This window comes from Cladophialophora yegresii (assembly GCF_000585515.1).
Source record: "Cladophialophora yegresii CBS 114405 chromosome Unknown aczIN-supercont1.1, whole genome shotgun sequence".
In the NCBI taxonomy this organism is placed as follows: domain Eukaryota; kingdom Fungi; phylum Ascomycota; class Eurotiomycetes; order Chaetothyriales; family Herpotrichiellaceae; genus Cladophialophora; species Cladophialophora yegresii.
In genome coordinates, this window is record NW_006913045.1 from 2,188,606 (window position 1) to 2,213,553 (window position 24,948).

The following is a 24,948-nucleotide window of genomic DNA, read 5'->3' on the forward strand; positions in this document are numbered from 1 at the left end:
AAGTTCGATATTGTTGAAACCGAGGGCATTTCGGCATGCATCTTCCCCAAGGCTCAGCAGCACCCCTAGACTCTCTTCTCTTCCGAGTTCGTGTCCCTATGTGCGTCGTATGCGGGAGGGATATACTGTGCTCCCCTTGGATCAAGATGGATTATCGATTTCTAAGCACTATAGACTCCGTTTTTCTGCCAGTCTTGGTGTATCTATCTGCATCGCGTTCGGAGGAAGAATACTCTGCTCTGCCTTGGCCCGGGACGGAAGATCGATCTCTGTAAGGGATGAGTACGGGATGGATGAGTATGGAATGGATGAGTATGGAATGGATGAGTATGGCATGGATGAGTATGGCATGGATGAACAAAAAGACGAGACAAGATGTTATGCAGCGACAACCAGGAGGTTCCCTCAACACCGTGTCTGTTCCTGTCAAAAGTATTGCGCTCCGGTGTGCACGGAAGACGCGTGCCCCTGTGTTTCAATGCGCTCGGACTGGTAATGTGACCGATAGGAAGGACTAACCGATAGGTATCTTGGGTGCCGAGTAGTGTAGATGAGAAATGCGCTCATCGTTCACCCAACCACCCCTACGAGTCCCCCAAGTCAACAACTCAACAGTTCAACAGCTCACCTCGGCATGCAAATTGCCAGGTCTAGCCCTGAGACATGTAGGCAATTGCGATAAGCGAGAGACAGGCGCTCATTCAGTCGCCGGACACTCCCACGGGCCCATGAGTCGACAAATCAACACCTCCCTCAACATGCCATGCGAACCGTCAAGTAAAGCCCCAAGACTCGTAACAGTAGACTCCCCTTCGCGGCTCCCAGCGGATGACCACTGACCACGCCTAAGCCGCCAAATACCCGCACAAAGTCAAGGCTCCCCCGACAGCCGCTACCACAAGGGCCCCAGCCCTGACGTCCCTGGGTTTGGCCTTCTTCACGCTTTCCAACACCATCTCCGGGACGAGCATGCGTGTTAACCCGAGGGCCAGGCCGCTCCAGCCGCTCAGCGTCACGAGAACGGGCCAGCCGGTCGTCCAGAGGTTGTGGTGCCGCACGATGGCGAGACCGCTGACGAAAATGATGGAGCCGTTGAGGAAGATTGTCGGATGGCTGCTGGAGGCCCAGATGTGCGCGTTGACAGATTCTGCTATGGAGATGGTGAGGAGGGCCGGGCCGATAAGGCGGGCGAGGTGGTGAGAGGGAGAGGGAGCGGTTGTGGTCATGGCCATTCTTGTTGCGATGGTCGAGGTTATCGGTGGGGGATAGTCCCAGAACGACAATCGAATGATATGTGTGATTGATCAGAGCCCACTGATGTAGATGACTGAGCCACTGGCAGTGCATGAGAGGCGTGCATATGTAATTCGGTACTCCGTATAAAAACCACGAGGGTCGAAGGTGAGTAGAGATGGAATGCCTGACCGGACCGGAGAAAGGAGCTTCGCCGGCGCCGTAACCCCGTCACCCGTTATCGGCGTGATACAGCGGATGATTATTTGGGAGTCAGGAATCTGTGCTGCATCGGTCTACATCCCTTCCGGCTGGGATTGAGAGTAGACGGTGTCGATGTGTCGCTGTTCTGGCGACTGAAGAACTGGGAGGCATACCGGGGTGAAATATAGACTGGTCTTCCTCCCAGTTGTTCTGGCTCGGGGTGATACTTGAGGTCGCCCTGCAATGACTGATACACTGAAGTCCTCCAGTGGCAGGGCGGAAGTCTGTATTGGGAATGATTAATAGCCGTTCAGCTAATTAGAAGCAGGACGTAGATTGGTGCTGGCATATCGCGAGGTGATGAGGCCAGCCCCACGCTTATCAGCACGACGATCTTCCTTACCTCCAGGGAACCAACAATTGAGACCAGGTTCCCGAGATGATCACATGAGCCCGTTGTTAGGAGACGAGAATCAGGCACAGAAGAGATCTCATACCCTGGTATTAGCATATCTCCTGGGCACGCAGCTCGAAAGTCTGCATGTCTGGGCTTTGCCTCTGCCGAGTGACAAGAGGATGAAATTTGTAGCAGTGGAACCAAGCTGATCACCAGATACGGGATCAGTGTAGTACGAGCTGCCCGCGGATTTAGTTGACAACGAAGAATGATATCACTGACCGTTTAATGGCTGGATATTACCCCTTCTGAACAAATTGCGATAGCCCAGGCCATGGCAAGCAGGTGGTGGAAAATGTGGAAGGCACGTAGCTTCACCTGCCCATTGTCCAAAGGTATCCACCGTCTCCTGGAGCTTTTGCGTTCGACCAGCCTGTCATTCTGCGCCTTCTGGTATCGAGTGGGATGACCTTCATGGACTCCGATCGTGAAGGGAGTGGAAGTAGTGACCAGCAGTAAAATCCGGCACCATAAACGCGCCTCGAGCCATGCTTCCGCATCCGCAACGGCCTTGCAGGATAGTGCCAGCTTGTTTTTAATATCCTTGAAGCAGATATTGATCGGTTCGCACAGTGTGCGTGGAGTTCCCCGCCACGCGCGATTGGAAATCAACAACACATCAGGTATGGTGTGGTGGTATTGTACAGGACATGGTCATCCGGATCCAAACCTGGACCTGACTGACCTGACTATCACGAACGTGATGTTAGTAGCAGGGATGTGAGCCCGGAATAGCTCTTCCGAACTTCGCTTCTTCGGTCGAGCCCGTCTTTGCGGTATGAGCTCCTGGGAGGCACAAGCACATAGTCCACAAATGCAGCACCATCTGCAGCCTGTTTCGCAGATGATTAATTAGTAATGAGAAGTAGGGATCGTGAAGCAATGACACATGCCATTGACGCGTCACTGAGACGCTTTGGAGGTGGTAGTTGATCGAGGATGCTGTTACCAGCAGTTGCTGCTTAACAATATCAGTCGTCGTGCGGACGAGGCGGCCGCATGCGGGAAAGCCGAGGAGAGGTACTGCCATCGAAGGGAGAACTTAACCCCGAAGGAATCCGGAGCACTCGCGACGCAGCCACCGAAAGAAGGAGAGTGTAGCTCGTAAGACCGACACCTTCGGGCAAGACAGTGAAAGCGAGTCGGAATGGCCCAAGGGGTCGTGATGACATCAGAGGGCAGAGGTGGGGGAGTGGTCCCTATCAGGCAATGTCGGAGTTAACACCGAGTGTCCCGGAGATATGGAGAGTCGACGCAAACCGAGCGCCGGCAGCCCCAAGAGGGAGATTCTACTGACTTCATGATAGCAAAAAATCCGTTCCATTCGTTGCCAATCACTGCTTCCTGAAATTTCTCCACATGAGGAAGTATATATTTTATGGTCCTCAGCCTCGCTCCGGGTCTTGCTCACAATCACTTCAACTTCAACTTCAACTACAAGCTTCAACGTAATATCCCAATCGTGAACAATGGCGCCACAGCTTCCAACCCGCAAGCTCGGCAAGAATGGCCCAGAAGTGACAGCCCTCGGCTTCGGCCTAATGGGTCTCTCAGCATTTTACGGCAAACCCAAGCCCGACGAAGAACGATACGCCTTCCTCGATCACGTGTACGAGTCTGGAGAACGTTTCTGGGACACTGCAGACATGTATGGAGACAACGAAGATCTGCTCGGTCGTTGGTTCAAGAAGAACCCTGGTCGGCGGGAGGAGATCTTCCTTTGCACAAAGTTCGCCAACTATGTCGACCCCAAGACTGGAGAGAGATCCGTGAGGAACGAGCCCGACTATATCAGACAGGCTGTCGACAAGTCCTTGAGCCGGCTGGGTGTTGATCAGATTGATTTGTACTACTGCCACAGAGTGCAAGCCGATCAACCTATCGAGATCACAGTCAAGGTCATGAAGGAGTTGCAAGATGCCGGCAAGGTCAAGTACCTGGGCCTGAGCGAGTGCAGTGCAGAAACTCTCAAGAGGGCTTGCAAGGTAAGGCGTAGTTAGTGTTCCCCCAAATCGATACCCGCTGACAGTCAAACCAGGTCGTGCACATCGATGCTGTGCAAATCGAGTACAGTCCGTTCTCGATGGACATTGAGAGCCCACAGATCAATCTCCTCAAGACATGTCGAGAGCTGGGCGTTGCCGTCGTCGCATACTCACCGCTCGGCCGAGGCTTTTTGACCGGCAGCATCCGGAGCCGGAGTGATTTCGAAGAAGGCGACTTCCGCACATTTGCACCCAGATTCAGCGAGGAGAACTTCCCCAAGAACTTGAAACTGGTGGACGACTTGAAGGCCTTGGCCGATGAGAAGGGCTGCACGGCAGGCCAACTTGTGCTGGCTTTCCTGATGGCCCAGGGTGACGATATCATCCCCATCCCCGGCACAACCAAGGTGAAGAACTTTGACGAAAACATGGGTGCTTTGAACATCAAGATATCGAGGGAAGACAACGAGAAAATCAGAAAGGTGATTGACGCGGCCGAGGTTCATGGTGGTCGGTATCCCGAGGCATTTGCAAAGGCCTTGTTCGTGGACACCGTCCCACTGAAGGAGTAGGGAAGCTTCAACCCGATTTCTCATTCGAAAATGTCGAGGTAGAGAGGTAGGGAGATGTGAGATAGCCTCCAAGTATCCTTGTAACCATAAAATATTTCCTGAGGACCAAAATTCGATGATCTGAGCCGAGAGATTTTCTCATGTCTAAGGTTGAAGTAGAGATGTGAGGTAGCCTCCCTGCATTCCTGTAACCATAAAACATATTCCGAGCACCAATATTTGGTGGTCTGTCCGTACTCATACAGCCATCTCAAAGCGATCATCCAGAACGCCGGGGGTTATGAGTCCCGAGCCAGAGCAGAGATAACTAAATAGTTGTAACCGCGCGTACTGACGCTAGAGCAGAGGGGAGATCTCAAGAGCCATCATCCCCGTAAATACGCATACCGACGCCAGAGCAGAGAGTAAATCTCACAAGCCATCCTCGTGGTAGACGCGCATACCGACGCGGAGCAGAGACGTCAGCAACAAGCCATCATCGTCGTAAGCGCGCACACTGACGCCAAAGCAAAGACGCGATCCTAAGAGCCATCATAGTCGTAAACGCGCATCCCAGCGCCAAAGCAGACACGCAATCCCACAAGCCATCAATCGCCGTAAGCGCACATACTGACACGAAAGCAGAGAGGAGATCCCAAGCGCCATCATCGTCGTAAACCCGCATATTGACAGCGAAGCAAAGACGTGCTCCCACGAGCCATCATCGTCGTAAACAGGCGGTACCGAGGCCAAAGCAAAGACACGCCCACAGGCGACTGTCCTTATACAAGCACGTACTGACGCCAAAGCAAAGCCAGCACCCCACAAGCCCTCAAAACCATCACAGCTGAGGCCGCGATACCAGCAATCGCAGTCGCAGTCACATCATACTCGCACTCGCACTGCCTGTCATGACAAGCCTCGTATTCCGTACCCTACTCCTCCCTCATCCTCGGCACCTGGCGCCACACCCTCCTCGCCCCCAGCCCAAGCGGGTGATTCTCGATGTGGACATTGAACAACGGTTTGCGCGGCTGGTTGCGCACCAAGAAAAGGTGATAATTGCCCCTCACGCGGCTGACGGCCTTCCGCGTCTGGATTGCCTGGTGGTCGAGGAGGATGCTGTTGTACGTATACTTGTGCGAGAAATTGAAGCTGAATGGGCCTGTGCCTGGGCGGGGGGCGGGAGGGCGGGGCATGGTGGAGACGAGATATGGGAGGGAGGGTGGAAGTGACTGAGTGGGTGAGGCAGTGGTTGGCCCACGCGCTGAGACTGGGTGTTCTGGTTGGTTGTCTTGATTGAGTTGTATGTTTCACACGTCGAATAGGGAGGAGAGGAAAGGTGCTTAAGTTTTGGACAGCGACTGATATCTCCTGGGCGGTGTGTACGGTAGTTGTTCATGGGGCAGCGACTAAACTAACTGTCCCTGATGTCTAGCTACTCCCCCGTACTCACCGCTAACTGCGCACCTGCGGCGAACGTCAACTCGCCGTACCTGCCTCTTTGGATTTAAATGTTGACACCGTACGAAGTACGGGCTGCCGATACCAACGATTTGCTGGTCTTTCTACACAAACCAGCATAGCAGAACCTCCCTGAACCCCCGCCGTACATTTCTCCCCTCTCCTCTCACCATGGACCCATTCTCCGGCGAAGGCGGTGCGCTTACCCCTTCCCCCTCTACCCCCAACCTACATGCTAACGGGAGCACTCCGCACAGAACTCCTCAACATCTCGACCGCATTCTTCACACACGCCTACCCGGCCGTCCTCTCCTTCGACACCGCGGCCTTCTCCGCGGACAACAAACGCAACGCACAGATCCTAAAATACCGCGCCCAAATCGCCCAAGGGCAGTCCTCGACCGTCATTTCCTCGCTCAAACAATCCCAGGACGCGGCCTCGCGCTCGATCGTGGCACTCGCCCAGGACGCAGCGGGCAACGGACAGTCCGCTCTTGAGACGGCTCTCTCGCTAGCCGACTCGGATGGCGAGGACAGCGTGGTACAGATCTGCGCGGGGACCGTCCTGGCCGCCCACGCCGAGTACGCCAAGGCCGTCGACCTGCTCAGCAAGCATCAGGGCTCGCTCGAGGCCGTGGCCCTGCTGGTGCAGATCCACCTGTTCCAACATCGCACGGATCTCGCAGTCAAGGAAGTCGCGGCCGCGAAGCGCTGGGCGCAGGACTCGCTGCTGATTAATCTGGCGGAGAGCTGGACGAACCTGCGCGAGGGAGGGGCCGAGAAGTATCAGTCGGCGTACTATGTGTTTGAGGAGCTGGCGAGCGCTCCCGGATCGGCTTCCACCACCGCGCTGGTCGGGCAGGCCGTGTCGGAGATCCATCTGGGTAGACTGGAGGAGGCCGAGGCGGCGCTACAACAGGCTATGAGCATCGAGAACGCAGATACACAAGCTGTGGCTAACAGTGTCGTGCTCGCCAGTGTGATGGGGAAGAAAGAGGATGTCTTGCAGGGGTTGTTGCAGCAATTGAGGGAGAAGGATGCGAGGCATGCTTTGCTAAGGGACCTGGAAGAGAAGAGCCAGCTGTTTGATGCGGCAAGTGCGAAATATGCTCCGAAGGTTGCGTCATGAAATGTGGACGGATGAATGGGCGTGCATTAGCGAAGGTGCTGTACGTGAGCCCGAGCGGGCAAGACTCGAAGATGCTGTATCCTGAGGACGAATGGGCAAGACTTCGTGACCATGACTCAGGTATTGGTGAGTAACCCCGTCGGTCGGTCGGTTGGTCGGTCGCTACCATGTCAACCAGAAGGCCTGGCAGCACTGGCAGGGATGGTCGCGTTTTCACGATGATACGAGTCCCAATGAAGGGCGTGGAAAATGCAACTGCAAAACGGCATGGCACGGCGCTAATAGACGACATTTCGGGTTCAGCGAGGTCGGGAGCTCTGCGTGAAGGATGCCGGCTACAGTATTCACGCGGAGCGTGTTTGACAGTAGAAGACTCAGTCCCAGCGACAACAGTGCCACGCCCTCAGTGCCTGTGTCTGAGTAGAGCTGGATACAAGGTACGCTTGAGCATGGCATGACGGATATGTCAGACTATAGGGTAGGGTCAACCATACGGTATATAGTATTTCCAGAGGCCCAATCGCTGTAGTATATCTCGTCAGAGAACGGCAGTGTAAGGTCTACTGCCTCAAAATCAGCGGCTAGTCTTCGCACCACCAAGAAGGCGTACCTCGCCACCTCGTGTACGATGTTCCAGTCCCCGCCATGCGCCTCAGAGTTCACAGTGGTTGACTTGTCTGCCCAGGCTGAGGCCGCCAAATGAGTGGCACGATTGTGGTTGGGCATTATTTGAAGATAAAGACAATGGAGATCAGATCGGGTCTTTTCAATCTGCCAAGTACATGAAAATGAAGACGGGTACCATTGAAGAAGATCTCAACAGGAAGAGACAGAAATATACAGTACAAACTATCTAAAGGCCGAAATCACGGGTTGAAGCTGTATCGCGGCGCCTTCATGCTGCGCACCGATGCCATCCCGCGGCTGCTGCCGCACTCGCTAGTCCAGGAGCACCGCGACGAGGCTACGATGGTAGGCGCTCCATCTTGCTGTACCAGAAGAAGAACCCTAATCGCTCCGAGATGAGAATGGCAGGCTTGGTGGAGAATCAACTCAGCGGAAATGACGAGCTTGAGGTTACAGCGCAGGCAGGGTTTGAAAACAGTTCTCTTCGCTGTCCCTTGGGATGGTCAGATATCCTTGGAAATCATACATCTCCACGGCTTTTTGCAAGTCTGACTATTGTTCTCAAGTTCTCTATTTGAACGGGGTCGCGGCCGTGCCCCAGCTCAGCTCGGCTCGAATTGTGAACGGCGGATAGCCCGTGATGCTTGATATTTCTCATTTCCATTTCGCAGAAGATATCAGATTGCCACGGATTTACCATGGCAGATGCATTTGTGCTTTTGTTTTGGCCGTGTTAGAGAGTCGCCTCCTCTTCCGGTGGAATCATGCTGTCGATGACGGAATACTTTTATCCCTCTTCCGCGACTCCAGGCTCGGCGTGATCCCCATAGACTCCCTGTCCGAAATCCTCGTTGTCTCTACCAGCTCCGGGAACGTGTCGGCAAATAATGACCCCAGGCTCCAGTTTTCGAGCCGACGGATATGTCGCTCGAAGACCGGGTTCATGACGGGTTCATCCTGCTCAGACGTGCTCAGGAGACAGTCGACCGGGTCGTAAGGCCAATTGACACTAAGGCCCGAGGTGAAAGGGATGAACCAGTTGTCAAAGGGGTAGTCCTGCGAATTTGCAACGAGTTTCTCGCGCAAGCGAGGCCACGGGAGGTGATCTATCCAGGCCGGATGTGAGGTATATAACTGTATGGGAACGGGATGTAGCCATTCGGGCAACCGCTCATAGTTCTCTTGCGTCGGATGGATTTGCCACCGCATCAGACTGAACATGCAGAACAAAGTCGCTACCTGACTAGGCAGTTCTGAGATGTCGGGAAATTTAGATATGATGTCGGTCATAAACTGGGATAAAGGGTCCAGTGCAAGATTCCCGGATGGATTCAGAAGTGATGACACGGAAGGGTATGAAGGTGGAACTGTCCCATTCGCCCTGGTCGGTTCGCGCTCACGGGAGTGCAGGAAGTTGAGGAGGAGCCGGTCGAGAGGACACGTCGGCGGGCCGATTTTAGGGAGGATGCTCCAAGGTGCGGCAGGGACCTGCAAATGCTCCGACAGACTGGCGGCAGTTGTAGTATAAGCCGGATGTTGGCTTGATGGCGGGGACTGTTGTGGAGAATGCAGATTATCGAGGTGGCTGTTGCTCGGCCTTAATCCGAAGCTATCCAGTAAGAAGCTGAAATTGACTCGCTCTCCGCTGTCGTTCAGCTCGAGGCCTCGCTGAAGGTTGTCTCGCTGGAGGCTGAGAGCATCCCTTGACACAGGCCAAGACCGGGCCTCTTCTGTTCCTTCAGCCGTGAACGCGGGTTGGTATGCAGATGCTCCCATCTGGCCATGCGTCGTGCTGGGCGGCCCGGAGAAAGCTGTTCTCCCATGTTGCTGTGTGGTGAAGTAGGCCGGATTTGGGGAAGCACTGGTGGCGGGTGTAAAGGCAGGATGGGGCGTCTGCCGGCCTATTCCAGCCTGGACGTTGTTTTGGGCAGCAGTGGCAAGATCTGGTCGGAAATCAGTCAGCAGAGGGCTGCGCTCTGTTGCAGGTCAAGAGCCATACCAGTCAGGCCTTGGGCCCCAATGATGGGCTGGATGAGCGACATGACCGAGGCCAGCCTCCTCCGGATCTCTTCATTTTCGGCTTGAATAGCATCTTTCTGGCGGATGACTTCCTGCAGCTCCTGATACGGTTGTTGGGACGTCAACTCTTCTATCCTGCGCTCCAAGTTCTCAATAGTGTGCTTCGTGCGCTCCCTGATAGCGCGCTGGGCATCTCGATCATTGGCACGCTTTTTGGCAAGCTGTTCGGGGGTGAGGCTTGCAACGCCACGAGACCCAGCGCCACCAGCTTTTCGCTTTCGGCCGGCCAGTGACGTGGAGGACGGAACGAGGTCATTGCTGTCGGCAGGCTGGGAAGGCGAGGCAGGAGAGGCGACAGAGTGCCCTGCGTCGTGCTGCATGTTAAGTTCTCCGAGCTTAGCAAAGAATGGCTCAATGCAAGGTTTGAGTCAGTTGATGTGACGGGCAAGTGACGACCTGAATCGAGATACGAGCCACGTACGGAGTACCACGGAAAGTTTGGGGTGGACAAGCGACAGCCAGTAACAGTTAGGCTTTCGACAGGGGCGCCAAGCACCCGATTGGGGAAGGCCTAGACACACCCGCACCATGCCAGGATCATGTCTTGACTTTCGTAGGGCATGTCTCCTCGAACGTGACGTCTAACTTTGAGTATATGAATCCACACGGAACGTGAAGGAAAAGTTCGACTTCTGGACAGCGGTTTCTTGAATAATGAATCGGTTTTCTCTATTCTGTGTCCAACCGCATGTCCCTGTCTAAACGAAGCTATGGAAAAAGAAAGGAAAAAGAAAGCAATCCGAACTAGATGCCCCCATTAAGCACTCGTGGGAGCAGACATTTCCGCATCGCGATAATACCCAGGGGGAAAATGAAAGGCAAACTGATGACCCCCAGCAAGCACCCTTGGGAGCAGACTTTGTCGCATCACCACACAATACCAGCCGGGGAGAAAAAAGCAAATATGAAATCAGCAGGGCCATCTACCCTTGAACTAGTGTTTGGTCCGCGACACTGGCTGGGCTCTTGTACCCCGTCTGCCAGGTAGAAATCCTGATGTCACAACTTCCTCTTCTTTCGGCCGCGCCCTCACTTGCTCAGCCAGTGGTTGGAGCATTTGAACACATTTTCAACCTCCTCGATCACAGGGTAACTGTAGTGGCCGCCTTTCGCGACTGGTTCGTGACGGAAAACGACCTCTGCGACATCTTCACTGCCAAAGTACTCATGGTGATTGTTGAGAATGCAGCCAGTCAGCTCTTTGCGATTCTTTTCGACGAGTCCGGCCGTTGCTGGGTCGATGTCCTCCCGGTATTCTCCGACTGATCCTTCCTTGGGTGGGATAAACGTGCCTTGCAGACTAGCGAGGTGGTGGTTTCGCTCTCTGTCCAAGAGTCTTCCGTTGAGCTTGAGGAACACTGACATGTCTTTGCCTTGCTTTGCAGCTGCCCTCACATCGAGATTCAGGTCATATTCGTACCCTACAAACCCCAGCTTGCTCCGACTGAATGGTATATAGTCCTGCCGAGTGAGGTCTTCTCCAATTGCGTCCGCCTTGTCGACTTCCTCGAGGTGTTTCAGGTCTATGGCCACCTTCGCGCCGACAGAATCACCCAGCAGTCGGATCTTGCTATGCACGCAGAGGTCGGTGAGATAGAGCCGAGTGACGGACGGGGAAAGCGCCTCGACGAACTCGTTTGCGAACCACGGTGACTTCGAGTGCATATGGAGTTCGACTAGCTCAAGAGACCGCATGCGGGAGACACAGTCTTTGAAGGATCCCATGAAATTCCCATACTGGTAATGATCTTCGGAAACCGGGCCATGCACACACACCCGAAGTTCTCTCAATTGACTAGCGTCGATAGGCAATCGTGTCAGCAGTAGTGTTGCCTGGCTGTAAAAGCTGAACTGGTTGGGATGGAATTGGAACGCCGCGTCCGGGATAGTCCAATCCAAGCTTTCCAGGGTTTTGGCGACTTTCAGAGCGATTTGGCTGGCGTCGAGAATCGCGTTTGCATCAACACGGAGTTCTTTGACCGGAGGCATATCGCCATGGACTGGCCAAACCAGATTCCCCAGCCCCAGCCCCGGACAAAATGGGTACTCGCGATGCAGTGCACTTCGAGGATCCGCAGAGATGTAGAGTTTCTCAAGCTGGCGTTTGTTCATGAGCACATGAGCTTGAAGCAAAGGCATGTTGAGATTGTCCAGAACGAGGACCTTGAGGTGTTGCAGCCAAGGGATACCATTGACCAGTGTAAGGCGTCGCCGATAATGCTGTCCGTCAATCTGCAGTTTGGACTTCAGGGGCACGATCGACATGTCGTGCTTTCCACAGCTATGGGCAACCGAGCTGGTGCGCTTGCCGTATCCATCTGATCCAACGCCGAAGAGATGGAGTTCTTCAAGTTGAGTTGACAGTCTCAGGACCTGGGCCATCTGAGAGAAGACCCCACTCGGAGCATCGTGGCGTATCTCGAGGAAAAGACTCTTGACATTGTGGTAAGCATTGCTGTGGAGTACTGAGACATCGAGTGTTCGATGGATGAATTCCGAGGCACGATTGGCGGGCACCAGGACCACAGGTTGGGAGTTCCATCGGCGGGATGTCTCATGAAATGTCTGCCTACAAGCAAGCTGGTAGTTCTCGTACCCAACAGCAGGTCGAGTGCCGGCAATCCCTTGCGGCGGAGAGAGAAGTTCAAGGATCGCGTCACGGACTTCCTGAGGGACACCGAGTAAATGATTTGTGGGGTAACTGACATTAGAAGGCTGGACTCCTGCGACTTGAGGCATGAAACAACCACTCGCCTGAGGACAATGGGTCTGTTTCGAGCCTTGCGCAACATCAGCCCAGCTGCGAAGCTGTCGATCTTTGCCATCTTCCGCTCCAGGGGCTTCGTTGGTATCTCTCTCGCTCGGGTCACTCTTGCGGGGTGGATTGTGTTGGACCTGAGATCGGTCAACATCGGGCCGAATGACCCCTGTTCAAACACATCAGCCAGTGGACGACACACAAGGTAACAAGTACGACACCCACATTTCGTACGGAGACCTGACTGATTCACAATGCTAGGTGCCATGGTGTCGGGAGACGGTCGCCCTTCTCGCCTTTGTTCTGCTTATGAGACAATAGAATGCCAGAAGCGGACTAAAAGGGAGGCTTTGGGTCCTTGGGGCACAGAGTCTGAAATAGTCCAGAGTAATCAACGAAACGACTGATGACTTTGTATGGAAGTGGCCAACTAGTTTAGCTCCGCCATGGAAGCTGTGCAGAGGAGTTGGGTCTCCGAAACCATAGGCGCTTTCGGCCTGCCAGGTCGAAGTATTCCGTGAGGGTGGCTGTTCAAGACTGTCGAAATAAAGTCCAGGCTTGGTTTGAAAGATAGTGAGAAACTAATCGAGAGTAGATGACATGAACAAGAGAACAGGCAAGTCATATGAGAGTCGATCTGTTCTGGGAGGCAGTGCGATGCCTGTCACTCCGGTGCGCATTGAGGCAGTGACATGTGCGGCTACCACGGCAAACACATGTGACGGGTGACGAAACTGTCGGATGCTCGTAGAAACCAAATGAGTGAAGTATCTCGAACAGAACGACATGTCTGCTGTCAAGTGACGTCCACTGCGGCCCAAGCATAAGTTGGAATGGTCAAGTGAGGCTGAAAGAAGCTGATTCTCAATTTCGAATCGATGAGATAGCAAGGATGCCCTGAAATGAAAAATATCAAGAGCGTGGCGAGAGAACATATCTTCTGTGACTTGAAACTGAGGTCGCTGTGGTTGCTAGAAAAGTTGCTCTCGCTGTGGTTGCTAGAAAAGTTGCTCTGCCCACGCGCCTCGTTGATGGTTTCATAACATCCCAATCACACACAAGCCCCTTGGAAGGGGTATACGAAGCCATTTTTTCCACACTGGACAGCGGTGTTGTGAAACTCAGGGCATTGCAGTTTTTTCATCTGTTTACCAGTAAGGTCAACCATGTCGCCGCAAGACACATTGAGCAGTTGGGTGCCAGCGCAGCGTCTCGAAAGGAAAGAGCCTGCCATATAATAGAGTGATGAACAAATCTACCACAGCCTGAAGATAGCTAGATGCCATGGTGTTGAATGTTACTCATCTGAATGCCAAGCACCCGACTCCGTGGCACGGGGCTGATTAGCGTGACGATCACGTGTTTATTCAACGCGGTCAATTTCCCATTGAGCGATCTGGAGTTCTCTCAATGCGTCTCCTGCAACTCACCTCACCACGAGCTCCGACGACCGGTGATTTGGTATTCGTTCGAGGACGGCGCGGGAGGGCCTGGAGGTGATGTTGGTGTCGAGAAGATTCCGGCTCAGACAATCAGCATGGCTGTGCTTTGCTCGGGATCTGCATTCCACTTCCCCTCGATCTGCCTCCCATGCTCCTGCTCCTGCCCGCCTGGACTTCAGTGCTATTGACCTGAAATGGCAGCAAAAATGGGCAAACAAGACGGCCACCGTGCGGCAGGGACAAGCCTCACGCAAATCGTACGTCCTTCCCATGTTTGCATATCCATCCGGATCTCTGCATATGGGGCATCTACGAGTCTACACCATATCCGATGTTATCGCCCGTCACCGACGAATGAGAGGCGAACAGGTTTTGCACCCGACCGGATGGGATGCGTTTGGTCTCCCGGCTGAAAATGCTGCAATCCAGCGTGGTGTCGATCCCGCGATATGGACACAAGAGAATATCACAAAGATGAAGCAACAGCTCAAGAGCATGAACACAAGTTTCAATTGGGATGCTGTAGGTTACGGAGCTTCGCAGGAATGTATGTAGACTGATCGGATGTCTGTAGGAAATTTCAACATGTTTACCGTCGTTCTACAAACACACGCAGGATATCTTTCTGAGGCTGTACCATCGAGGTTTGGCATACCAAGCCGAAGCACTGGTCAACTATGACCCAGTGGATAGAACTGTACTTGCCAACGAGCAAGTAGATAACAATGGACGCTCTTGGAGGTCGGGAGCACTGGTCCAGCAGATCAAACTCCGCCAGTGGTTTTTCAAGATTACCGGGTTCAAGGAGGCGTTGTTGCAAGACCTCGACTACCTCGCAGAAGGCGGCAAATGGCCTGACCGAGTAGTGACCCAGCAACGGAATTGGATCGGCCGGTCGAATGGTGCACGCATTCAATTTGCATTGAGGCACGAAGCTGGGACGTCCTCCAACATTCACGTTTTTACGACGAGGCCTGATACCTTGTTCGGCGTCAAGTATATCGCCCTATCACTGACCCACCCCATTGTGGTTCGGGCTGCCGGTCAATCGGCAGCGCTGCAGAGTTTCGTCGACAGGCGTGCCTCTTTTCCACCCGACTCAAAAGAGGGATTTCAACTCCCACTTCAGGCCATGCATCCTTTCTCGCATTCTGGATCGCAAGACATTGGACCGTTACCGGTCTTTGCTGCACCGTATGTACTTGACGACTATGGAGAAGGCGCGGTTATGGGCGTGCCGGCGCACGACTCTCGGGATCTTAGCTTCTGGAAACTTCACCGCCCCTCGGAACCCGTCACCATAGCTATCGCACAGGAGTCTTCCGAAAACCTTCCCGCCCAACTGCTTCCTTCCGAGCCATCGGAAGCGTATACCAACGACGGCTTTTTGACCACAATCTGTGGGCCCTATGCTGGGATGTCGAGCAGCGCGGCCCGAACAAAGATCGTCTCTGACTTGCACAAGGACGGCCTAGGGGAGGCTGTTGAAACCTGGAGACTGCGTGATTGGCTGGTAAGCCGGCAAAGGTACTGGGGAACGCCTATCCCCATCATACATTGTTCACAATGCGGCACCGTCCCAGTGCCCAAGAACGACCTTCCCGTGATGTTGCCTCCGCTCGACCCTTCCATCAAGGGTCAGACTGGCAATCCACTCGACAAGATTGATGAGTGGGTCAACTGCAGATGTCCCACATGTAGCGGGCCAGCAAAGCGAGAAACCGACACTATGGATACGTTCGTTGATTCGTCCTGGTATTTCATGCGGTTCCCGGACCCGAACAACGGCGAAGAGCCCTTCTCCAAAGAGTCAGCAGCCACCATGCTCCCAGTCGATACGTACGTAGGTGGTGTGGAACACGCAATCCTCCACTTGCTCTACGCGCGCTTCATCTACAAATTTCTGTGTAGCGAAGGCCTTGTCTCGGCCGAGATTGGGCACGCCGAACCATTTCAACAACTCATCGCACAGGGTATGGTCCATGGCAAGACTTTCTCTGACCCGGACACCGGCCGATTCCTGCTACCCGACGAGGTTGACATCGCCGGCGAATACGGTGTCATCAAATCGAATGGTAAGCTAGCCAACGTGACGTGGGAAAAAATGTCCAAGAGCAAGCATAACGGCGTGGATCCTACCACCGCGATTGAGAAATACGGGGCTGATGCCCTGCGGGCTCACATCCTCTTTGCAGCACCGATCAGCGAGGTGCTACAATGGGACGAGGAAAAGATCGTCGGGATACAGAGATGGTTCGGCCGAGTCAACCGCATTGTAGCCGAGCTCGTTGGCATCACCAAGACTGCTCGAAGCGACCTTTTGCAGACAATCATTCCCGAGTTGAGCACTCTCAATGACAGCGATGCGAAAGCTCTGCTCCTAGCGCAGAGCACTAGTGAAAGCGTTGCGAGAACCTTCTCACGCGACATTTACAGCCTGAATACCGCGGTCTCTGACCTCATCAAGCTCACAAATGGTTTGGATGATATTGGGGTCAACAATCTGACGCCATCGATTGCCCATATAGCGGTCACCTCGCTCCTGAAGATGATGGCGCCAATCACGCCGGCCTTCGCCGAAGAATGCTGGGAAAGCTTGATGTCGGAACCGGAATCAGAGTGTGGCAGCATCTTCGATACGGCGTGGACGGGGGAGATCATCACCGCGGAACAAGCCAGGGCACTTCGGAGCCGACAAACCACCATCACTTGCGCCGTGCAGTTGAATGGGAAATTACGCTTCACAGCACAGGTGCCAGCACAGGCAGACAACAACAACAACAACAACAACAACAACAACAAAAAAGCGCGAGAGGAGGAGATACTGCGTGCTGTGCTCCGTACTGAGGTAGGCCGCCTGTGGCTGACAGAGAAGAATGACTGGGAAAAGAGAAAACGAGTCGTCGTTGTTGGAGAGGGCAAAGTGCTGAACGTGGTGTTCTGAGGGAGATGAGGACTTGAAAGGATCGCTCTTGAGCTCCTGTAACAAAAACAAAACCGCCTGTTTGGTGCGTGGTCTGTGCGCTTTTTCCTGTGTGCTTCCTCGGCATTCGTTGCGTTATGAGGCCCCGTGACGGGAAGGGGTGAAGTGGTGGAGCGTACAAGAAGAAACGAGCGAGAGATGAGGGTGAGACGATCCCGAGGCGAGTCGCGCGCAGGTTGGTTTGGAGGCCGCACACGCGTGCCACTGCTTGTAGAACTGCTCAGTCCAGCCTTATGCTCGCCCCAAGTGCTCAACGTGGCTGACAGCTGCACCGTAGCGGCTCCATGGAGAGTTGGCTCGGGTGGGCGACGACATCTTGGGCCCGCCAAAAAGTCTGCGGGATATTGAGGCGGAGAAATAACACGTGTTCCACCTTTGGGCACAGGTACCTAGGCAGAAGAGGCACGATGATACTCTGTACAACAAGTGGAGGATTTGGTAAAAGTTGATAACACGTACTCCGTTGTGTCCGTGTCCGTACACCATGGAGCCTATGGCGAAGCATTTCGGCTCGCCGCAAACCGGACAAGCCAATCACCGAACGCAGAACTCGAGAGACTTGCTCGATACCACCAAACAGGTCAAGTCTTCACGTTAAGTATCAGACATTTTTGCGCTTGAACCAAACTTCTGCAAATCTAAATGATGCCGACGCACGATTTCCTTGGTCCCCACTTTTTTGCAGAGCCAGAAAAAACATGGTTCAGTCTTCGGTACAGGCCTATCAGAAGAGAAACGTGCAGCACTGCCACTACCTATCCTCGACGACCCTGGGACCACCATGCTGAATGTCAAAGACGACTCATCCGCCAAGTCAAAAGGTATAAAGAATGGGCCATGCCGGCCAAGGAAGAAAACTCCTTCAAGATCCTTCAAGATTTTCACCGACCGGTATGGGCTATTTTGAAGGATGATGACCTTGCAAGCCACACTAAGTGCGTCGGCCTGCATTTCTGACTTCAACCACCGGGTGTAGATCTAGCAAAAAAAACATCAGCCTTCGACCTCTCTTTGTCTTCTTCATTGCCCTTGGCTTCGAGATCCTTTCGAGATCTTCACCGACTGGTATGGGAATCGAACCCACCGATATTGGTTTTTGGAAGGATGATGACCTTGCAAGCCACACTGGGTGCATCGGCCTGCATTTCTGACTTCAACCACTAAAGGTGGTCTATGGACAGACGGCAAAAGTCCAAGGTCGGCAGCCCGGGGGACTTGGGGCGAGGGTTCGATCGCTGCAGCACGAGCTGGGGACGAAAAGGTGACATGAACACCGGCATCGTGTATCAAGGAACTGAGGAGGAAATGTGAAGGACTGATTGGACTTCTGACATTATGAGGTAGAGAGAGATGAGAGAAGAGCAGAAAATGCAGAGAGCGAGCAGACTTTATTCTACAGCAGCGTCACAAGAAGGGAAGGCGAGAGCTGGGTTTAGCACGTCGAGGAAGGAACAGTGTTGAAGGTACAGCACAGTTGTAAGAGATCTGACGAGCTCCTTCCCCTGACTCCAGCGTCCTGCCTGCCACAAGCTCCAGAATCTCCCAGCAACGACTTCAGAGCAAGAGTGATGGCTCCGCTTGCTTGAAAGCGGCAGCAGTTGCGGGGACGACGTGGTGCAAGGTCTAGACGCACAGGAGTCGCCTACGGGAGACTTCAAAATTCTGCACGCGATGTCCCTGACGTGGCCGAGATGGCGGCCGAAGAGAACTGTCTACTTAGTCATCCCGCATGTCGAGATGTTGCTCGACATCTCCGTAGGAGTTCCTGGCGTGGCAGCTGAACCCGCCGGTTGCCGATATGATATGATGGCGAAGATGCGCAAGTCGAGCGGCAAGACCTGTCCGGTCGGCAGGCTACAAGATTAAGGGGGCAGGTCAGGAGCCGTCGGCCGAAGCGTCTAAGGAATGCCTCAGGTAAATGTGGGCGCTCAGTTTCTTATTTGTTTAAAAGGACCACAAAAATCTTCCGGCAGGAGGAAGAGAAGAGTACTCGGTCACTCCTCTTACACCTTTCTCAGGCAAATGGTCACAATTCGAATCCTGGGGGCATTGCTCTGCACGGATGGGATGGCTCTGCGCATCATATTCTCCTTGACGATGCTGCCCGGGTCTCTAGGTACGGCCCACCCCGCCAGAGCGCCAGTAACATGGGACATAACTCGTCGGGCTGTATTGCAAAGTTGGATACTTTGATGTGGTAGTGACTCGTCTGGCCTCCAGGCAATTCAGCAACGAAGTTGGCGGTTCTGCTGTGGAGAGAGGCGAGGCTTTCAACATCCTGCCTGGACCCTTGCGCGTGGCTCGGCAACACTCCGCTACTCAAGATGAGGGAAGGGCGACCCCCCAGCCGTGCGCTTTGAATACGGCAGAAAGACAAAAGATGCATAGGTCTCCAGCTCAAGCCGGAGACGATATCCACATCACCGGTCATCCATACGTAAGTATAAACATCAAGATGCACTTCTTGAGCTCGTGTAGCTTTCCGGCCTTCTTGGAACCGCAAACGAGAACATTTTGGGGACGCGGACAGGTGGACCACCCGTCCGCTTACGAAGGTACAGCTTCCCTCGTTGCCCTTCTCCCTCACAGCCGACAAAAAGTCTCGACCGCCACTTTGGTGTCCTCCTTCGTTTCCTTGACCAGGCCGCTAACGGCTTTGAAATTCCCGTCCATCGCATCCCCGACCAACTCGAACAGCAGGCTCTCGCTCGTCGTGACGATCGCGCCTTCTCTAGCCAGCCGATTCATCGCCACGGGTCTCTCGGCCGCGTTGCAGCTCGATACTCCATCCGCCAAGACGTAGACCTTGTGGCCCCCTGAAAGGAGATCCAGCGTCGTCTGGGTGACGCAGATGTGCGTCTCAATGCCCACAAGGAACACCGACAGCTTCTCATCGCCAGCAGCCAGCTTCTCCAGGTGACTTTGGAGGTCCGGGACCAGCATGCTGAATGCGGTCTTGTCGATCGCGGAAGCCGACCCTTCAGGGAGTAGCGAAGAGACCTCTTCGACCGTGTTCCCCAGACGGGCAGCGTTCTGTGTTGTCGCGAAGATGGGGATATCGAGGATTTTGGCTACCCAGAAAAGAGGAAATCGTGAGTCCACTGTACGAGTTGGGCCGACTTAAGGCAAGCAAAACCAAAAGACTGAACACTAGACACGGAGACTCACCTGCTTTGACCATCTTCTGACTCGTCTTGATCCTGTAGTAGACACAGAATCGTCAGTGACTCGAGGGTGAAGCAACGTGATTTTGCTCTCAACAGGAGGAAGGACCGTGACATACACCTTGTCAAACTCCCAGATCGCGCCCCGGAACTTCTCCTGCACATCGCAGATGAACAGCACCGGGTTCGCGATCCGCTTGCTGTTCACAGACATTCTGTCCGCGTCGTCTGACCAGCTCTCAATCGAAGACTCGTCTAGACGTAGCGCGTGAATCTCCTTCTCTGGGCTTGATGTCTTCCGGATAAACGGATGGAGCTTGCTGCGCGAGACGTGTCGTCTTATCAGCGGACGAGCGTCGAACTCGGCCTCAGATTTGGCTTTTCCGGGACCAGCTTCTGCGTCTACGTTCGTAGGCGTCGCTCTTCTCAAATCGCCGTCATCCACTGATCGAGGTTTCGCCCTTGAGGACTGCGGCGTTTGTGGTGCTGGAGTGCCAGAGGCGAAAGCAGAAAATGGCAGCGCCTTTTTCGTCTTGATCCTCGACTTCCAGGCTTGGCTGTTCGTGACAGCTTACGGAGGTCGGATCTCAGTGGTCGACGATGTACGTTCTGCACCAGGTTGACGCGTGTGTTGATTTCGAGCAAAAGCCGGCGTGGAGCCGCTGAATACTCGTTGTGTAGGCTTCGTGCAGGGGGTCCCGAGACGTAGACAAAACCTCGTCCTGACAATGACGGCCGATTGCATTGGTGAGTAGGTAGCTGATGTTAGGAAGGCTTTCGTCAGTCCAAGGTGAAAAGGTCGGGGACAATCGGGCCAACGGGAGGTTCGCCGCCCCCAAGCGGGACTTGAGCGGGTCTCAGGCGGACGTGGAGCGGCAGATCTATTCTCCGGCTCTCCAGCACCAGGAACTCCTACGAGCTACGGAGTACGCAGTACCTAATTACACACTACGTACTCCCGTACCCCATAATTACTTCGTGCCCATGGTCGAAATGGAATCTTCTTTTGATTGTGGATTGGTGGCTATGTTTCGATTCTAACTGCCTTGGTATCCCCAAGCTGCCAGGTCGTACTGTCTCACCCTCACTAGAATACAGCTTGACCTCAGCTGAATCGCCTTCACTCATCAGGGGGTTTCCACCATCGTCTTCATCTGCGAGCCTCGTTTTCTTCGTAAGGTGCGCTCTCGTCGATACACAATCTCCAGAGCCGGAGCCAACGATCATAGCCAGAAAAGTTGCATTCGCGAGCCTCACTGAGCCTCAGCTGTTCGCCGTCGTCCTACGTTGCGGCCCAGTGTTCAGCCATCCGAACGCAGTGCCCGAGCCAATTGGATTAGACTTTGTAGTTGGGGTGGGCAGCGGAGCCTTTGACTCCCCTGCTGAATCAAGCACCTTCGCAGCTTCTCCCGTCCTGGACGGTGACGTCTCTGCACCATTGGGGATCGTGGCTGAGGAGGAAGAAGCATTTCTGGACGCATTGGCCATCGTCTTTCCCGGCCGCAGGATCTTCATGGTTCTTTGCGTTTGAGGTCTTGCATAGGTAGATGAAGGCTGTTTCGAGCCCGCCTCATTCAGGGCAGTAGATGACACAGATCGCCACGAGTTAGACCACACTCCGGACTTGGACATGGGCGCCGTAAAAGATTTCTCGCTTCCAGTGGTCGACTTCGAGTCATCAGCTGGTTTAGACGGGCCCAGATCCAGGCTGGATCTGGTAGACTGCTCTGTTCGACGACCATCTTCATGTTCGGATGTAGTAGCACTAGTAGGAGCAGCTGTAGGCGAAACAATGGTTTGCGGCGGACGCACTCTTTCGGGCCGGCCAATGACTCCCACTGGGGAAGCTGGAGGTGGCAGAACCGCATCTACTGAGGATGCATGAGGACGAGAGCTCGTGCACAGATGCTTAAAAGAAGCGTCATCTTCTGGTCGGCAGAGTGGAATAGAGAGTTGATTCCGATCTTCGTCGAAGATCATCATCTTGTCCTGAGAAAACAGGATATCAGCATTATGCGATCTCAAGACGTCACTGCCCACGATAACCTGAATCGAAGGGTCTGAAGCCAGCTGGTCGTCGACAACAAATTTGACCATCAAAGTAGGTATGGCCGGGGCCGGGCTTCCTGATCTCACAGCGGCAGAGGAGTGGATCTTGGCTTCGGTTAAATACACGGGCAGGCGGACTGTACGATACTCTCCGTCATCGGTTATTGAATTCGTCAAACCGAGTTTGCAGAGGAGTGGATAGCCAATTGAAGAAATGGTGGATCCCGTACAGACAGCAGCATACAGAAGTGAGCTGTTGGAGAACGATTGAGTCAGCCAACAGCGAATGATGGCCGGACAAGGGCCCAAGACGAAGAATCCCGGCGGAGGGTTGCCCGAAACTCGGGGCGAGTTGTGTATGGAACCAAGTAGGCGACTCTGCTCAAGCCCGAAGCTGTTCGTCCGACCAAACCCGGTAGCCGTCGGTCTGCCGTCAGAACGGTGCGACAGCGATCTTTCAGAGAGTGCGTGGCCACCAAGCCCACTTCCTGTCCGCGTAGGGAGTTCTATGGACTGTCTTGAGGATCCATAGTGGTTGTTTGCGCTCTCGTCAAACCGGACAGAGTTGGCTCTCGACGCGGCTGCTCTTCTGGGGTCGTCGGTCGTGTCCAGTGTCAGGGAACTGATCATGGGGTCGGCGTCGAAGTTGCGGAAGGCCTCAGCCGCAGGATTGAGCGACGAATCTGGGTAAGTCGTCAGTGGAGAGAATGCCTAGGGACACCATACTTCGGCTTACCGTGATGTGAAGACCCCAAAGGAAAAGGTGAAGTCGAACCCCAAAGGCTTCTAGGCCGACTGCCGTCCGGGGTCTTGGACTCTAGGCGCATGATTCGATCTGAATGGACAGCTTGAGTTGCAGACAGGTCATTCAGTGTCTCTTGGATGCGCCAAAGTTCGTCCTTGGTGACAAATTCTCGTGTATCCATAGCCGTCAAGCACATCCACCATGCGAAGGCATCAGGTCAGGAAGGGAGGTATCGGTCGCAAGGCACTCCTTTGCAGTGACTGCAATGCTCTCCTGGCTTGCCCAGCCCGGCTGGGCCCTTCCACCAGATATGTTACTCAATCAGGACCCTTAGTGTCTCATCAGACTGCTGTTGTGGCTTCTCTTCCCCAGTGGGTTGACGGATCAGACAAGGGGGATCGAAGAATGCGCCAAAGTTTGCACGACGCGGGCTTCAAGAGGTCGTGTATTATGGTCCAACGCTGATCTGAGAGACAGCAACAATGTCTGCAGCCACCGGGTCAAGCAGAGCGAACAACAGGCTTGCTGCAGCAGAGAGCGGACAGAGGAAGAGGCGATGTTTGACGTATGAAAGAAGTGGGATGATGAGGAAATAGTTGGCGAAGGCTTCGCTCGGTCGGGTTCGTTTGCAATGCTGGAATTCGCTTGTTGCTGTGCGAGGGTGATCCTGACTACCACTTGACTGACAGCTCGCTAGGCAGCTATTGAGGCAGCGACAATATGCAAAGACTTCAGAGCCATCTGCGACCACTGAACGTGTTCAAGCAAAGATGACCCGCGACATACACGACTGAAAAGGTGCGCCGTAGCATTACCGCAAGCTACGCTACGGGGGAGTATATGTGTCGGTCAGCGTCTATCCAGGAACAGATCAAGTAGATGTTGCTCTGGTGTGCTCTGGGCTCTCTTTTCTCCGATGCGTCTACATAAGGATCGCGCAGATATCATCTGGAAACAATCACTCATCACTTGCACCAAAACCACTCCAACCCAAAGCGAGCATGAAAGTCAGAGTTAGGATGATCAGTGCAGATATCACAGCTTTCTTGAACTAGGCTGTGACCACCTGAGGAAGCCATTGTCCCCAGGATGTCGAGTGTCCCTGCTACCTTGTGCTGGACCTTTTCAATCCACGTCTGTTTGCTACTTGAGCGTCAATAGCTTCCCAGACTTGAATCAACTCAACTTTATAGTATTGCCGGCGAAGTCAGCTGGGTGCCTTCAGGCGTGCTTTCAAGATCGTCACGAGTGCCACAATCACGGCAGCTTGCGTGCTAAACTTTGCACCGTACCTAACCTGTAAGCCTCATGGCTACTGAAATTCTCCGACAGCAGTTCAGCACATGAAGCGCATGAAGTTGATGACTGCAGATACCTCTCCGGGCGCCTGTGGTAGCATTTCAGAGCATACGCGGTGATGGCAACGCTCGAGAGCATGGCCACCTTATCATATTAGACTTCCCAGCCGAATGCGATGCGCCGCCACTGGAGGCGACGCTCAACAGCTTGTCCGAGGAGGACTGGGCCAGATGGACCATGATAACAGTCCCAATATTTGCGACTGGCAAGCAAGCTTCTCGCTCGAGGCCAATGTGCAGCCAGGGGTACCCCGCAGCGATCCACAGTATGTTTCCCATCTTCCCATATCTTAGACCTAACCCAGCACAGTTGCTTGCCATACTTACAAGCTTCAGACATGGCACACATGCTCGCAGGAGCCCATTGGTCTGTAGGAGTATGAGGGAAAGCATCTGTGAACTTCTTGTTCTGCCTCAGACTTCCTCAAGCCTTCGCACCGGATACCCAGGGCCCGACGCGACTGGACGTACCGCTACCATACTGGAGGTTGTAACGATGGTGCGGCCAGATGTGGCATTCTATCGCATGTGGTGGATGGCGGGTTGCACGCTGGAGATAGTCACTTTGAGCAAAAAGTCAATGTGAAATAGATCTGGTTCTGGAGTTGACCTGCAGCCATATAAGCGATCGCAAGCAAGGGGACCTAATCGAGTGTCCTCGGTCTTGTGGTACCACTTGAGGACATAGAGGAAGCTTCTGCCGACGATGCTTGCGTTGGC

At 53.9% G+C, this 24,948-nt stretch overlaps 9 protein-coding genes across 9 annotated transcripts; 3 read left to right on the forward strand and 6 right to left on the reverse strand.

Annotated features, from left to right (window-relative positions):
- Positions 1–845: 845 nt before the first annotated feature.
- Positions 846–1,232, reverse strand: A1O7_00774 (uncharacterized protein; the record flags this gene model as incomplete). Its single annotated transcript, XM_007754815.1, has 1 exon — positions 846–1,232. The coding sequence occupies one exon, from the start codon at positions 1,230–1,232 to the stop codon at positions 846–848; it is 387 nt and encodes a 128-aa protein (XP_007753005.1).
- A 2,131-nt stretch (positions 1,233–3,363) lies between these two features.
- A1O7_00775 (alcohol dehydrogenase) lies at positions 3,364–4,451 on the forward strand (the record flags this gene model as incomplete). The annotated part of the gene is made up of 2 exons (XM_007754816.1): positions 3,364–3,879; positions 3,933–4,451. 2 exons carry the CDS (start codon positions 3,364–3,366, stop codon positions 4,449–4,451), a joined length of 1,035 nt encoding a protein of 344 aa, XP_007753006.1.
- Positions 4,452–5,374: 923 nt separating this feature from the next.
- Positions 5,375–5,608, reverse strand: A1O7_00776 (uncharacterized protein; the record flags this gene model as incomplete). The annotated part of the gene is made up of 1 exon (XM_007754817.1): positions 5,375–5,608. A coding segment is annotated over one exon (234 nt), but the record flags the coding sequence as incomplete, so codon positions are not given.
- A 518-nt stretch (positions 5,609–6,126) lies between these two features.
- Positions 6,127–7,023, forward strand: A1O7_00777 (uncharacterized protein; the record flags this gene model as incomplete). The annotated part of the gene is made up of 1 exon (XM_007754818.1): positions 6,127–7,023. One exon carries the CDS (start codon positions 6,127–6,129, stop codon positions 7,021–7,023), a length of 897 nt encoding a protein of 298 aa, XP_007753008.1.
- Positions 7,024–8,412: 1,389 nt separating this feature from the next.
- On the reverse strand, positions 8,413–10,049 carry A1O7_00778 (uncharacterized protein; the record flags this gene model as incomplete). The annotated part of the gene is made up of 2 exons (XM_007754819.1): positions 8,413–9,593; positions 9,650–10,049. The coding sequence occupies 2 exons, from the start codon at positions 10,047–10,049 to the stop codon at positions 8,413–8,415; spliced, it is 1,581 nt and encodes a 526-aa protein (XP_007753009.1).
- Positions 10,050–10,758: 709 nt separating this feature from the next.
- Positions 10,759–12,755, reverse strand: A1O7_00779 (uncharacterized protein; the record flags this gene model as incomplete). The annotated part of the gene is made up of 2 exons (XM_007754820.1): positions 10,759–12,656; positions 12,713–12,755. 2 exons carry the CDS (start codon positions 12,753–12,755, stop codon positions 10,759–10,761), a joined length of 1,941 nt encoding a protein of 646 aa, XP_007753010.1.
- Positions 12,756–13,986: 1,231 nt separating this feature from the next.
- On the forward strand, positions 13,987–16,873 carry A1O7_00780 (leucyl-tRNA synthetase; the record flags this gene model as incomplete). Its single annotated transcript, XM_007754821.1, has 2 exons — positions 13,987–14,451; positions 14,504–16,873. 2 exons carry the CDS (start codon positions 13,987–13,989, stop codon positions 16,871–16,873), a joined length of 2,835 nt encoding a protein of 944 aa, XP_007753011.1.
- Positions 16,874–19,495: 2,622 nt separating this feature from the next.
- Positions 19,496–20,290, reverse strand: A1O7_00781 (uncharacterized protein; the record flags this gene model as incomplete). Its single annotated transcript, XM_007754822.1, has 3 exons — positions 19,496–19,983; positions 20,081–20,112; positions 20,196–20,290. The coding sequence occupies 3 exons, from the start codon at positions 20,288–20,290 to the stop codon at positions 19,496–19,498; spliced, it is 615 nt and encodes a 204-aa protein (XP_007753012.1).
- Positions 20,291–21,339: 1,049 nt separating this feature from the next.
- A1O7_00782 (uncharacterized protein) lies at positions 21,340–23,051 on the reverse strand (the record flags this gene model as incomplete). The annotated part of the gene is made up of 2 exons (XM_007754823.1): positions 21,340–22,808; positions 22,862–23,051. 2 exons carry the CDS (start codon positions 23,049–23,051, stop codon positions 21,340–21,342), a joined length of 1,659 nt encoding a protein of 552 aa, XP_007753013.1.
- Positions 23,052–24,948: the final 1,897 nt, after the last annotated feature.